Source organism: Lygodium microphyllum, chromosome 23 (assembly GCF_053477565.2).
Source record: "Lygodium microphyllum isolate KBCC chromosome 23, Lygodium_microphyllum_v1.1.10, whole genome shotgun sequence".
NCBI lineage: Eukaryota > Viridiplantae > Streptophyta > Polypodiopsida > Schizaeales > Lygodiaceae > Lygodium > Lygodium microphyllum.
Genome location: NC_141157.1, coordinates 50,715,069 through 50,729,965, shown reverse-complemented (window position 1 = coordinate 50,729,965; position 14,897 = coordinate 50,715,069). Strand labels below are relative to the sequence as shown.

General features: G+C 36.1%; 1 protein-coding gene and 1 pseudogene across 1 annotated transcript; both read left to right on the top strand.

Moving 5' to 3' along the window:
• The window catches only part of LOC148016178 (uncharacterized), an 82,683-nt pseudogene extending 70,424 nt beyond the window's left edge, over positions 1–12,259 (top strand).
• On the top strand, positions 11,156–14,204 carry LOC148016177 (uncharacterized). The gene is made up of 3 exons (XM_087664643.1): positions 11,156–11,666; positions 12,065–12,560; positions 12,655–14,204. Exons 2-3 carry the CDS (start codon positions 12,287–12,289, stop codon positions 13,044–13,046), a joined length of 666 nt encoding a protein of 221 aa, XP_087520769.1. The 5' UTR covers positions 11,156–11,666; positions 12,065–12,286; the 3' UTR covers positions 13,047–14,204.
• The last annotated feature ends 693 nt before the right edge of the window (positions 14,205–14,897 follow it).

The window sequence follows — 14,897 nt, the reverse complement described above, 5'->3', positions numbered from 1 at the left end:
CAAATTGGAAATATGTACATGTGTACCCACTTTTTGTCAACACAATCAAAATTGTAGTATACCTTGAAACTACTATCTACAACCTTGTAGCTCCAAAACAAGGCTCGAAACGTCCTCAAGTTGCCAAAAAGTAGTGAAATCCTAAAGGGATTCTTTGCAAAATATATCTTGCTCTACTTGCACACCAAATCTCACAATAATCTGAGATTTTTCCTCTATTCAATGTCTCCATAGGTATTTTCCATGAGAAAGAGTGGGAGGATGGGAGAGTTTCTTACCCGTTGCTTGCTTGCTTGAATCCTTGCTTCTTCTCCTTCACTTCAATCTCCAAAACTAGCCTCTATCAATGGTGCAACTTTGATACTATGCCACGAATTATGTGGTGGGGACACAAACTCAAGTTATTTCACCAAACACACACAATACACACAAGAAGAAGGTCATTCCATAATACACAAAGAGAGATGGAGGCCAAAATATTTTCTTGATGGTTTTTTCTTCTTCTTTTACACACTTTTCAATGTACATAAAGTATAGATAAGGTACAATATAAAGGAAAATGGTATACTAAGTTAAATAGTGCATAATGGACTATATTAATTGACTAGTGCTTTAAGTATGCCAGTTGTAGATAGGTGTAATAAACCAAACACAATAAGTGATAATTCATTGGCCATGTAAGATTCATAATGACCACCGATATGCTAAGTGTAGATGTGCAGACCCATCTAACCAAGTGGTCCATCATCAATATCTGCATGTGTTAAGCTTGCCATCTCAACATACCCAATATTTGGAGATAGATGATTCAATTAATATAAAGGTGAACATCCTACCCCGCTATTGGACAATCCAAAAGGCCCAACTCTTGGATCATATTATTTTTAAAGGCCCAAGAGAGAGTTCAATTTTTCCTAATGCATAGAGTCACTGCCATTTTTATGCTCGAACTCCAACTACTTACACAAATAAGCACCTCATTGAGAACCTAATAAAAAGTAGTAAGTGTGTTCCAAACACTAGAAATCTTGCATGAGTTATGAATATGTGAGATAATGGTACATGTACAAGACAAAGAAATCAAAGCATGTGCATGTGCATCTCTACTATCCCATTTTTAATGTCCATGTGGCTAGTACAATAGGATTAGGTGGAGGTACAACTCTACAATATTAGGACCTATCTAATTCTTCATTACACTTGAGGAAATAGCAATAGTTGCTAGTACAAATGCACCACACAACTCCATAGTCATAGCAACATTCCAAAGTCCCTTTTCAACCACTACATGACACATCATATATTTCAATAAAGTCTAGGTATTTTGTCTCATTTATCTTATCCTCTGCAATCCATTCAACACATTGAATACGTTACTATTATTGCCATTGTGTCAAAAGTTACAAGTAGTGAATAGTCACCTACAAAGAGGTAGAATGGTAAGAATGTGAGCCTACAAAAGAGCATAACCCAAGATAGAAAAAATGGTAGTTTAAGTCAAGAACATTGAAGATAGAGTACACCCAAGATAGAAAAAAATGGTAGTTTCAATCAAGAACATTGAAGAAAAATTACACCCAAGGTAGAAAAAAATGGTAGTTTCAGTCAAGAACATTGATGAAAAACTACACCCAAAGAAGATATGATAACTTTTTAGCATGAAAAATAACCCCCCAAAAACTGAAGTTGATTGAAAATTTTGGTTTAAGTAGTGCAAAGCATGTTATATCAAGACCTTTCTTCTCCTAAGATGACTCCTCAAGATAAAGAAGATGACCTCACTATCTTGATGCACAAGCTTGCTTTTGAACCAATTGTTAGACATAGAGCTAGGGTTGTAGGAATACACACATATAATGAGATTGACTATCTCAATAGCATGCAACCAACAAGATGACTCTTACTAATTCTGCCAACTATAAAAGATAAAGTAGCCCAGCTAAGCATATATACATGCAAAGGGGGGGAACCACCTAAAGAGAAAAAAAGTTCATTGATGTTTCTAAAGTGTTCTTAGACATCACTATCATAATATGGTAATACAACTATGCTTAACATGACTATAAGTTTTAACACAAGTGGCTTCTTAACACATACCCTTACACCTCAAGGGATTCATTATATGTAAATCCTTATTGTCATACGAGTTCATGGTCTAATTTATAAACCCCTTATATGTAATTTATCATGAATAAAATATGCATTTTTCCTATTTGACATGTGAATATCCTTAATAAATTATACCTTTTGTATGCAAAAACAAATCTAAAAAATAGTTTTTTAAAATCACTCCTATTGAACTGATTGATGGACTTATATATTGAAAGTGACTCCTCGAGCCTTACACACACACACACACCCTCTGTTTGTTCAACTTGAATACACATTTCTATATAAATCATCTCTTAACACATAGATATACTACAACAACATTATGTTTATGAACCATTAATTGGTATGTTATGTTGATGAATATGAATCTATCAAAATTGTTTCTTAACACATAGCTATACCAATACAACATTATGTTGATGAATCATTAATTGATGCATTATGTTGATGACTAGTTAATTTTGAGATTACTTTTGTCCACTTCAAATCACAAGATAATGCAAGTTAGAATGAAATGAAATAGGTCTATTGAATCTATTTATCAAGCTATTGCATTTATGCATGTATATACTTGAAAGGGAATGGATCTATGCATGTATGTAGCCAAAATGGAATGGATCTTGTATGAAATGACATATCAACATTATCCACTCAAGAAACATGGTGCATGAATGCTCAAAATATAAATAAGAACCCATTTGGTTAATATCCAATTTGCATAGATTTTTCGTGCTAATATGAATTTGAAATCCCTATTATGTTATATAAAGGCCAATAATTGGGACTTCTACTTCAAATGAAACTAGTCTTGCCAATGTCATTCCTATTTTAATGTTGGTAAACGTAAAATCTAAATCATCCAATACATTGGTAGGTTCAATAATCCTAGAGTTATTCATAGTCATACATGGAGCATAGGAGGGCTTAAGTATGCATTTACTTGCTAGATCTAATTAGAACCTATGCTAAGTAAAGAAGACAAAAATTTATCCCCTTATCAATCACTTGTGGTGCATTATAAATAAATACTTGTAATATGATGGACAAAAGAGTTGTTTATGATGAAGTTGGAGCTCCAAAATTGGATTCACTAGCATTAGTTTCCCCTTCTTATCTCCATGAATTCAATTTAGCTCATCAAGCTTGACCTTCTTTCAATTTGAGAGAGAGAGAGAGAGAGAGAGAGAGAGAGAGAGAGAGAGAGAGAGAGAGAGAAACTAAATGATTTTTCTTTTTGCCTTAAAAGGATCACTCTTAATACTTGCTCTTCATGTTTGGCCATCTAGACTTGCAACACTTTTTATTGAATAAATTATCTAACAAAGCTCATTTGTGTAAGAGTTATTCCTAAATTTTAAGAGCCTTCAAGGGAATTTGGCATGTGTCACCTAAATGTTTTGCACTTTAAGAGATACTAGTTAATTAATAACATGTGTGAACCCAAAATGAGTCAAACATTTTGAAGAATTATAACAACTTTTTAACATGCATATGTAAACTTTTAGCTTAATGGAAGCAATTCGATTAAATTTATTATATACTAAAGATATGGTCAAATCAACAAAATTTTCCTAGTTAAAAGTAAATCCTAAAGGCACTTAAAAAAGTTACAGCTCAATAATACAAAGTAGTAAACATAAATTACTTTGAAAGAGCTTATTGCCTTATCGTTTGATGCATCATGTAAATCTAAATAATATATTATGATTGGCAATAAGTAAAACTAGTAAGTGCGTCCATGTGAGTCAAAAGGAAGTACTCACAAATTCTAGAGCCAACGACCCAAAATCTTTCAAAGTAAGGAAATCTTAAAAAAAACCACAACCTTGGTACGGAGTAGGTCAATAGCACCTCCCTACCACCCATCTAGAAGACCACACTCTAGGTATGGGATACATCCATGGTACCTCTCTACCACCCATCTAACCAACAAAAACGGTCACTTAGAACCATGGTAATACATACCCAAAGGCCAAAATACAATGACATGTGCAATAGGTATTGGAAGAAGGTTGCTTGAGTTGGGGCCTAATGGACCCTCTTGTAACACTTTACCTTGCATTGGATATGGACATGTTGGTAAACTCTACCATTTCTTGTTGGCCAAAGTTGTGCATATAATTGCATTTTTATCACACTCACTTTAATAGAGCATTTCTCGTTTGAGTCCATATTTTCTCAATCCAATTGCTAGAGAAAATATTTCTCTTCCCTCACTAAGAAGTTAGTCCTCTTACTTGTTTTAGTAAGTTATTAGAGTCGGATTTCTCTTGCTTAAATATCATCTCCTCTGCCAAACTTCACTTTTTAGCTCTTCTTCTTATGTCTATAGGGTCTTATTATGTAGAGTGGCCATACTACTTACACTTGAAACAAGCATGAGGAAATGAATGAACTTTTGGTATTATCCATCACTATGCAGAGGCATAAAAAATTTGTTGGTTTCACAACATAATTTTTTGATGAATTAACAAATTCGACACATCTAATGTGGGAAAGCTTTGGCTCTAACTTGCATGTACTTTGAGGATTGTGATCTAGATTGGATACTCATGCACAAACACATCCTTAGGAAAAAGAATTTGATTAAACATGGAAGTGCATAGGCAAGGTAGCCCTCCTTACCATAATAGTTTGAATTACCATGTCTTTGTGTGTAGAGAAGCCCAAAAATATAATATAGGAGTCTTTCATAAAGGATCTTGCTTATTAATAATATATACATTGTGCTTTAATGTTCTCTCTTGCGACCATCATGAAACTCATCCTCTAAAGGTAGTTTCCTTGGACAAAATATGAATATCCAACTTTTGATAGATGACCAACTCATCTACACATCCTTTCAAATGAAGGGGAAACCTATACTTGAATAGCACACTTCATATGACCTTTAAGTAGTGTTGACTTCTTCATTTGATAATTGTAGATGCTTAATGTTGTGAATGTTGAACTCTATCTTGAGTAATGCCTAACCTTTTTCAACATTTTGTGTCCATTTGTTATATTAATCTATAGATGCATGCACCTTACTTGAAAAGCCAACAAGCATAAAGATCACATACGCTTTGAGATTTGTCTCACCATAGTTAGTAACCTCCCACATAGTCAAAATATATGGCTTCAAGCACGCATTGCATCTACTAGTTTAGACTAATGCTTAGTTATAGAACCACTCGTTATTCTAATATGCTAAGCCATATGCTTTTGTTGCTTGTAATATATTAAATGCTTGATTATAAAATCACTCATGGCTCTAATATGCTAGCCCATATGCTTTTGTTGCTTGCAATATCTTGAAAAGTATGCAAGCACAAATTTCACATGGTCTTTGTAGTTTGTTTCACCCACAGTCATTCACTTCCTACATAACCAAAATACATGGCTCCAAGCATGCATTGCATCTACTATTCTCCACTTATGCTTAATTATGGGATCACCAATGGTGCTAGTATGCTAGCCCATATGATTTTTTGTTTTTAACAATGATTGCATATTATATTGAAAGTAAAGCAATTACAACATTACACATGCCTTGTGGCTATTGCTAAGTCTCTAGTTCTTGCCATTCTCCCTACAAAAGACCTTATAGACTAGAGCTAACTATTTTTAGAATAGCCAAGATTTCATCCCTTAGTTTATGGGCTTCATCCACCTTTGCTTCACACCTCTAAAGATTGCCTAATGCGTGAGCCTCTAGATGGATTTTATGGTCAATGACCTAGTGTAATTAACATCCTTCAAGGTCTCCTCATCAAAAGATGCTTGGTCCCTCAAAGAGAGTAGTCTTCATAGTTATATTTTCTCTATAGAGTGCCTCTTGTAGCCACATTTGAATGCAATTCCATAGGGATTTAACTTTGGGGCATTTCAAAAGAAGGTGAATGACATTGTGGCGTTACAAATTCTCTTAGTGACATGGTTTTACCAAGCAACAAGAGCATATGATCTCTCTATATGCTTTTCTTGCTTGGTATTTACATGATATCTTCAAATAATTTGTAATACTTGAATAAATGGTTATATTTGCAAGAGCTATAGATTTATTTATGGGAAGTAAAGAATTATGGCCTTTAAGCTTCTCAATATAGCTTTTTGATCTAGAAGTACCTAGCTTACTCATTCATGGAATGATGTGGGTAAAACTATTTATTTAACAAAGTTGAATCCTTCCATGAACAAAATTCTCAATTGTATTAAATCTCTGTAAAGAAGTCTAAATTTGTGCATATAAAAAATCTAAGCACAAACCTTACCGCATGGTCTTGTGAATCCTACATAAAAGGGTTTTACAATAGAACTATGCTAAGCTAATTGGATTCTAAGATAGATCTTAGTGAGTGAATGGAACTTGCCCTCACTTTTAAAATGTATACATATGGCTATTTGTTTTCTTTATATCATCATTATATATGAGCCACCTCTTATGTATATAATTCATCCATTAAGTACCAAATCCTAATAACTATTGGAATGAGATAAAGGCAATCAATGTGGCTTGAGTTGCTATCACATGGCTTGTATAATTGTATGTTGTCACAATGAACTATTGCTGAAGGCTTAGAAGCTTGTGAACATGAATAATTGTACTTTGTAGATTTTATAAAATTTTGGCTAATATTTTATGGATTCAAAAAGTCATCATGTACTAAACTAACGAGCTTCTCAATGCACTCCATGTTGTTCAGTCTACATAGGTATTATTTTGACAAAAGTAGTACTAAATTTGCAACTTTTGTTCCATTGCACATGTGAAATGTAGCTAGCCACTCATTTGATATGAAGGGTATATGTAATTATTAGCCATTCCACATTTGTTACACATATTGATTATCCATTCCACATTCTTTTCATCATGCTTTTCTAAACTTTTTTATGAATATGGATTTATGCTATTCAAAAGCATGTACATCAATCAACTTTAAACTTTGGACCTGAGAGGAAGTTAACAAACTTCCCCCAATCTTTTAGGAGGCTACCTAAACATAGACATCATCTTGTACACTTGCTTTTCTAAGCATGTATGGTACTTTCTTCAACCTTTTTTTATAACATGCATGTCATCTAGTACTAGAATGGCTTCTTCTTTCATGAGTGACGAGGAGTTGGCAAAGCAACAAAGACATGTTAATATTTCATGCTACCTATATAGTCTAGAATGATGATGGACAAGATTTGTGACCCTAGTTATATTTCCTATACTTAGATGGTATGTTGTTCAACTCATAGTACGGAATGCATTGGTCATTTAGTTGCTTATACATTATGAAGAAAAAGATAAGAATCAAATATTTTGTGCTTGATGAGTAAGAAGGAGTTGGCAATAACAACACATACTCTTAATATTTGTGATATTATTAGTCTCTATTGAAGATCAATACAATTATAATCCTCATTCTTGAATTGGATTGGTAAAAAGAAAACCTTTCCATTTCAAACTTTTGTTATTTATGATTAACTTGTTATGCTTAGTTTGCTTTTGAGTGTCAAAAATAGCATGGTAGGGTTTAAAGATAGGGGCCAACTTTAGCAGGCCTATTATTTTCTCCATCTACATGAATCATTGAAAAAATAATGTTTATATGGCATCGATAATGCCAAGCTTTAAGAACAAAAACCCTTGGAAAATGAAAAAGGTTTATTCTCGAACATGCCACTTAATGTTGAGGACAAAAATGAGAAAATGAATTGTGCAAGTTGATTTCATCATGTGAGAGTACATTTCACCTTGTTTGAAGAATTGCTTTTCGAAATCAAACAAACAATAGAATCTTTTGATATGAGCCCATTTTCGAGAATCGTGACCATTTTCTAAGATTTAGAGATAAGATTTCCAATTCCCAACATGGCTTTTGAGCCTTCAAGCTCTTGTCACCTGTGGTCAAAGCTTGGATACGATTTGCAATGGGGTGTTTAATGTTTTTCCAACCAAGCATGACGTAATGGCTTACTCTTTTGATTTAGATGGTTTCTTGCGAGAAAAGTTGTCCCCTGTTAATGGGAGCAGTTTTGGCTTGGTTCTTGCTTGAAACGTTCAAGGATTCCCAAAGAGTGATTATATTATCATGGTGGAATCTTGATTTGACAAATATGAGCTTATAATTAAATAGCATGTTATTTAAACACAATTCATGGAAGCTCTTAATGTCCATTAGTCAAACACATTCGGACCACATGTTAACACTCCTTGTGGATGCTGTTAATGTTGATTATCCAAAACACTTAATCACTTAGGAATATACCTACTTCTTTCACTTCGAATAATAAGGGAAATGGTGGTTGGTAATGCAACTACCCACAACCTTTGTTGCAAGTGTTATTCTCTAATGAGAATCTTTGTCATGTGCAATATATTGCAATAAATATTTCTACCCTATTTCTATCTAGAACACATTTCATTGTGAAGTGGATTTGTCATATTTTACCTAAGAGATGTAAATTACCACCCCCCTTCCCCCATTAGAAGAACAAATGACTTCAATCACTTTTGATATGCAACTTGCATTTATGTTTTGCCTACATGAACTTTTTTCACATCTAAGCAACAATGCTAAACCATGTTGTCAGGTCAATTATCGTAAAGGCAATTGATTTTTGTCCAATGTCAAACAAATTAAGGTCATACACATCAAGTGTAATACAACGTCTATATCTAATTCCATAGATGTTAGACTTGAAATGTATTTATAATAATGCTCAAACATTTTAATTTGGACACAAATTATGTTTGGATAGCTATTGATCTCAACTTGGAACTTTGTGTGAGTCATGTAGGTGGCCAACCTTCTTTAATCCTCTTTTAGGAAGACACATGCACAACATGTTGGTGAACTCCTCTAGCATGTGTTGAATTTATGTAAGATTCTAGAAATGTGCCCTAGGTCCACCCTTAGCTCTCTCTCTCTCTCTCTCTCTCTCTCTCTCTCTCTCTCTCTCTCTCTCTCTCTCTCTCTCTCTCTCTCTCTCTCTCTCTCTCTCTCTCTCTCTCTCTCTCTCTCTCTCTCTCTCAAAAAAAGAAAGGGGGATATAGTGATCTTCTATTGTATTTTATTTTAAACCTCCCTAGACAAGGGATGATTTTGATGCATTTTAAGTGAGATGGTTGTAGCTTGCAACTACTATTGGTAGATTCTCTATCTTAACCTTATTGCAAATTTATTCTTCAATAACAACCAAGTTATGTATCCTTTGTTCATATTCTAAATGTTATCCCTTTTTAATAATCTATTAGAGCCTCTCAAACTTCCCCTAAACAAGAAGTATGTGTATATCCATTGAAAAGATACCAATTGACCTTGTTAGCTCCATATGTGTCTACCAATTAGCTCACACAGATGATGTGGGGCCTTTATTCTAGTGTTATTAGATGGGAATTCTTGTGTGAATGTGAAACATGTATTGAATCTTGGTTTTGAGTAATATCAACCATCAATCTCTAAGCACGATTGTGAGAAGCTAGCTACAAGGTAGATGCAATCAAGTAATCAAGTCCCTTCTTGGTACCCATGCTTAATTTACTTAATCAAGAAGCTTTCAACCAAATAATGGAACTTTGATAATTTGGGTTAATGAACTAGGCCTAAGAGTGCTTCCTTTCACGTGTTGATTAACCTATAGGGGGGCTTATGTTCACTCAATTGTGAATTTTCTATGTGCGTAGAATACTTGGATATGCTCGTATATATTTTTACGCACTCATAAGAGAGAGAGCGAGAAAGACAATGAAGAGATTAATGCAAGATCGTCACTCGTGCCACATTGCTCAACTTGTAGTAGTGAACAAAGTATCACGTTGAAATGGTGTGATAAACTTCTAAAAGTCAAGGAGTTTAAGTGCACATTGTTCTACAAGTGTTGATTGTGGTAATTAATGTGGCTTGTTGAAGTAAATTTCATTGGTGAGGGTGTGCCCTAGCTCTAAGCACATTTACTTGATGGGTGTAAACTGCAAGTGTTGAGTTGGCATTAGAAAGGCAACTTAAAGCCATAAAAAACCATGGAAACCTTTACAAAGTTTATAAAGCGTGAAGTGCACGTCTTTTGGTGAGATCTTGAGTGAACCCTAGGGGGTAAGGTATAAGGCCAAGCAAGGCATGTGAACATGTGAACCCGAGGGTTTGGGGGGGGGGGGGGGGGTAAGGTAAAGAATTAGTTAGTGTCAGTTAACCTTTTTGAATTTGGATAAAAGAATTTTGCAAGGAGCCATATAAACGGTCACTGCCTCTGAATCTCTCTGATAATGAGTCCCCCAAAATATAAAATACAACTTTTGGAAATGGGAAAAGGTACCCCAAATAAACAAAAGGAAAGGGCGGGAGGGAGGGGGGGGGGGGACTCATTTCCAGAGCGTGCACGAATCATCAGAGGATTCAGCAGTTAATTGAAACCAACAGTAAATGAGAGTACCTACAATATACAATTATAATGAGAAATTCAAGAAAAAGAAATAATAATAATGAAAATAGTAAAGAGAGTCTTAAACGAATAATTAATATTAAAAATGAAGGCCTGCAGTTCTGTTCGTGAGCAGTAATGTGTGGAAGCCGTCTAACGATATTATTATTATTGGTTATTTTATCCATTAATATAAAACTTCACTTCATTATTTAATTATTACTATTATTATTATGCGTAAAAAAATAATGCCAGTATGTGTATTCCATATAGAAATAATTATTGGAGGGGTTAATAATCATAGTTTTTATTTTAGAGGTGAATATAATAACAACACAATGATTAGTTACAGATAGTAGAATGGATTTAGATTAGTAGTAATTTCGAACGAATTCAACCTTAACGTTATTTTAAATTTAAATTTAAACGAGACAGCAAAAAATGACATGTGAAATAATGATGTAACAATAATAACGATAATTGTGCATGATAATAATAATAATGATGAAGAGAAATGATATTTATAATTACAATAGTTAATGATAGCAATGATCTTTATCTTAACGAGTGATAGTTATAGTTATAGTTATATATAAATTATGTATAAATAAGATTGCTTTATTACTGATCTATTAAAAGAAAAGTAGTGTTTCTTCTCTAGTTCTTCTCCTTCAACTGAGAAAGAGGGGGAGAGAGAGGGTGTGGGTGTTCTTCTGTGCTGCTTCCACTTGGCGTGGAATGCTTTTCTCGTTGACGCAGGCTGCGGCGATGGCGGCGATGTAAGAATTCCCTCTTCCCTTCTCACTTTGTAGTCTAAACCTCAGCAAGATTAAAGAAAAGAGCACAAAAAGGAGGAAAGGGGAGACACTACCAAAGATCCATATCTCGTCTTCTTCTTGTTCTCTTCTACTTCTCCTCCTCCTCCTCCTCCTTCTTCTTCTTCTCTCTCGTCCTCTTCCTTTCTAGAACGTTGTCTCGTCTACCGTCCGCGGTTAGCCACACGCAATCTCAGAGAAGAAGCAGCAGCAGAGCCAGATGCCCGCGCCTTGCGACATCAGGACAAAAGGTGGAGGAGGTACTCCTCGGATCGGACAAGTCTTTGAAGCGAGGATGAAGAAACAAAACTAGATTCGGCCCTGTTCTCTCCATACAAGGTCAAACAGGTATCAGATCATTCCTGAGGCTTTCTTTTTCTTCCCCGTCGAAACCGATTATGATTCTTTAAAATTATCCCTCCCGATCGGAAGTGCAGGATGAATTAATAGGATCAATTCGTGCACCTTCTTTCTGCCGTTTGTCCACTGAAAGGTTTCCTCTCTCTTGAAGTTGATATGTTTTCCTATCTAAATCCAGGACTCTCTCTCGACGATCTAATGGAACTTCTTATGTTGTGTGCATTTCTTACTAGAAAACTGTGCAAGCTAGGCTACGAATTGTAGCTCTTCTTTTTCCTAAAACCTTCCTTTGTATCCAGTCTGATTTCTGCCACAGTTTCAAGAATTTGAGAGCAGAATTTTCCGATATTGGTTGTCTTACTTGATGTTACCCCTTCTATTTGCAGGAGCTTCATAATTGTAATCCTGATCCGGTGCATTCAAGGAATACTACAGACAGATCACAAGGAAGAATTTGCAATGTTTCGTGTGCAGGATTAGACTATTTACCTTCAAGAGCAGAGGGGTTTAGCAATTACACAGGCTTGCAGGGATTTACATTTGAAGATTCTCAGCCTTGCAGCACACTGCCTTGTGCTTAGGAGCTAACAACAGTACAGGCTTAGCAAATGGGGTCCGGCAGAGGAAGCACGGGTGCAGAGGCTATCAGGAGAGCTTTCAGGACTGTGTTTTTCATGCTGATATTAATAGCATCATTGCTGCTGTCATCAGCTCCCCTTCTGGTGTCTGTGATAGATGTCATAGCTCCGTGCTTATTACTTTCGACATTCGCATGCTGCAGTTCATGCTTCAGGCTTAACTATGACTGGTCCACTTATAGTTTCCAATCTTCTCTCGTCGATATTCCTCTTTTATCTATTGTCAGATCATTGGCCATTTTCTGTAAGTATTACGGTCTTCTATTCACTCACTTTGTGCATTGCTTCCTGTTATCTTTGAGTTCGGTCTCTGATGAATTCTTTTGTTGTTCATGCAGGTGTGTATTCAATATGTGGGATACCAAGCCTGACCTATGGACCTTACTTGGGTACTGCTTCCATTTGTGGACTGCTCTCTGCCATCGTGCTTGTTGTAAAAGCTTGTGTATTCCATGACCATGCCCTATCCCACTCTATAGGGGCCCTGCATATGAAACGCACGTGGGGAATCCTCTCTCTCCTCCTCTGTTCCATGGTTTTGGCTCTTGGTCATATCATGGTTGCTTACAAAGTGAAGTGCCAAGCGCAACGGAAGATGAATTTGTACAGATTGGATCCAGAAGCAGTAGTGGGCTTGTACACCCGCCTCCATGAAAAACACCGCAGGCAGGCAGAAGCTGACCGGGAAGAGAAGTTGCTTTCAAAAGACTTCCGAAGTTCAAGTTTTTGAACTGATGATATTAATCTACAGCAGCAGACGGATATCTCTTCTGTTTCCATACCCATTTGAATATGTCAGACGATGGAATCTGACAGGATAACTTGCCATGGAGAGGTCGCTTTTGGTGACAATTTGTTCCTGTCAGTCAATGGCATTCGATTCATTTCCTGTCAATGTAGGAGTGCTACGTGAGGATGGCTATAAGAGATGGCATTGATGCAGTGTCAGCTTCCAATTGCACAAAATGTGAAGTTGTGAAGGCAAGGGTCTTTTTATGGGGTAGGAGGTTGGATGTACATATAAGATACTGATTTGACAGATGTCTGTCTGTGGGGCTGATTGGGAACCCAGACAACATCTTGGGTGAGTTGTACTATAGATAATGCATTCCTCACAAGAGGATCCATGGAGCTCCATTTTTCCAAACAAGTTCATATTCATTTGTAAAACTCAAAAGGCTAGCCAATCAAGTGCATTTCATCTGTACAACTATTATGGCTAGCCAAACATGTTTGCAGTCTTTTCTGTCCGACGCTAAGCAGTAATGGGGTTCTGAGGTTCTTGGCATCGTACATAGCAGTTGATGGCGGAATAGAAAATGAAAATTGGCTTACCAGGTATTACCTGTTTCCACCAGGAAATAGAGCCAATCAACATGTCGTTAATCCTCAGGGCAAATAATTTTCTCAGGTGGCTTCTCTACTGCCAATGCTGTTTGTGGGAAAATGCAATTGGAGGCTCCGTGCTGCACTGGTAATGCGAAAGAACCTTGAAAGTGGCTTTAGCAAAATGAAATTACTTGATGCAGACTGGAAGATTTCCTTGGACCATCATGAACTGAATGTTTGAATGCAACGCTGCTATATGATGATACAGTGCTCACTTCTGGACTGTACAGCCGAAGTAATTGAGCAAACCAATCAGATACTACGTTTGAAATTTTCATTTGAGAAGTGCCATAATCTAATCATGTCTTTGCCACAGCAGAAAAGTAAATGAGAAAATCATCTGGATTGTGAATAGCCCGCTCAGCTCAAATGCGCTTTGAAAGGTCATTTGAGAAATTCACCTGCTAGTGCCATTTAATGATCTTAGCGACCAAATTTTTTTGTACGAAGTGTTGGCCCACGTATTCATAATATTTGATGACAAGTGTAGAAATTTGCATGTATTGTTCACACGTATTCATAATATTTGATGACAAGTGTAGGAATGGTGGGCATGTGTTGTTTTCACTGTCAACTAATCAACACGAGAAGTTACCACCGTATTTTTACAAGAGGGGTGTTATTAAGTGGCAAATTAGTGCAAAGTGAATTAGAGTAAACATTAAAAGAGAACATGGCATAATGAAGTTAACAAAGTAACACTAGTACATGAGAGGATTTGAGGGATCTATCTTACATCAAATAGGTACTAGCTTCTTTCAAGGCTTTGTCTACATGTTTTGTGTGCAAGTGAAATAATGGATAGATGACAATGGGGTGTGGGTGATCCAACGTGACAAACATTTGGTATGTTAGTGTAAGGGTGAACTTGCTTGTTGGTCCCCTCCAACCCATTGGGTTGCCACTTGATGCAAAGTGCTTGGGATACATTAGCATACCTTCATTAACCCCATCCCACTTTACCCAATTACGAAGTCCACATAGTGCATCTCATAATTGTTTGATCTACAATGTCCAGATCATGGCTTCTCCTTGGGGTTGCAATGTTTGGCACTTGGGAGCATAAGTGAGTGATTGAGAGGGTGGGCATTTGAGGGACATGACCTCATATTTATAGCTCAAATAGTCCTTAGTATTCAACCTTCTAATTTAGATGTATGAGGCTTTTGATCGGGCTTGTTTCATTTTAGCT

Excerpts from the sequence above, each read along its gene's own strand:
- LOC148016177 (XM_087664643.1), top strand. The coding sequence starts at position 12,287 with ATGGGGTCCGGCAGAGGAAGCACGGGTGCAGAGGCTATCAGGAGAGCT. Across the intron at positions 12,561-12,654 it reads CAGATCATTGGCCATTTTCT|GTGTGTATTCAATATGTGGG; the intron begins GTAAGTATTACG and ends TTGTTCATGCAG.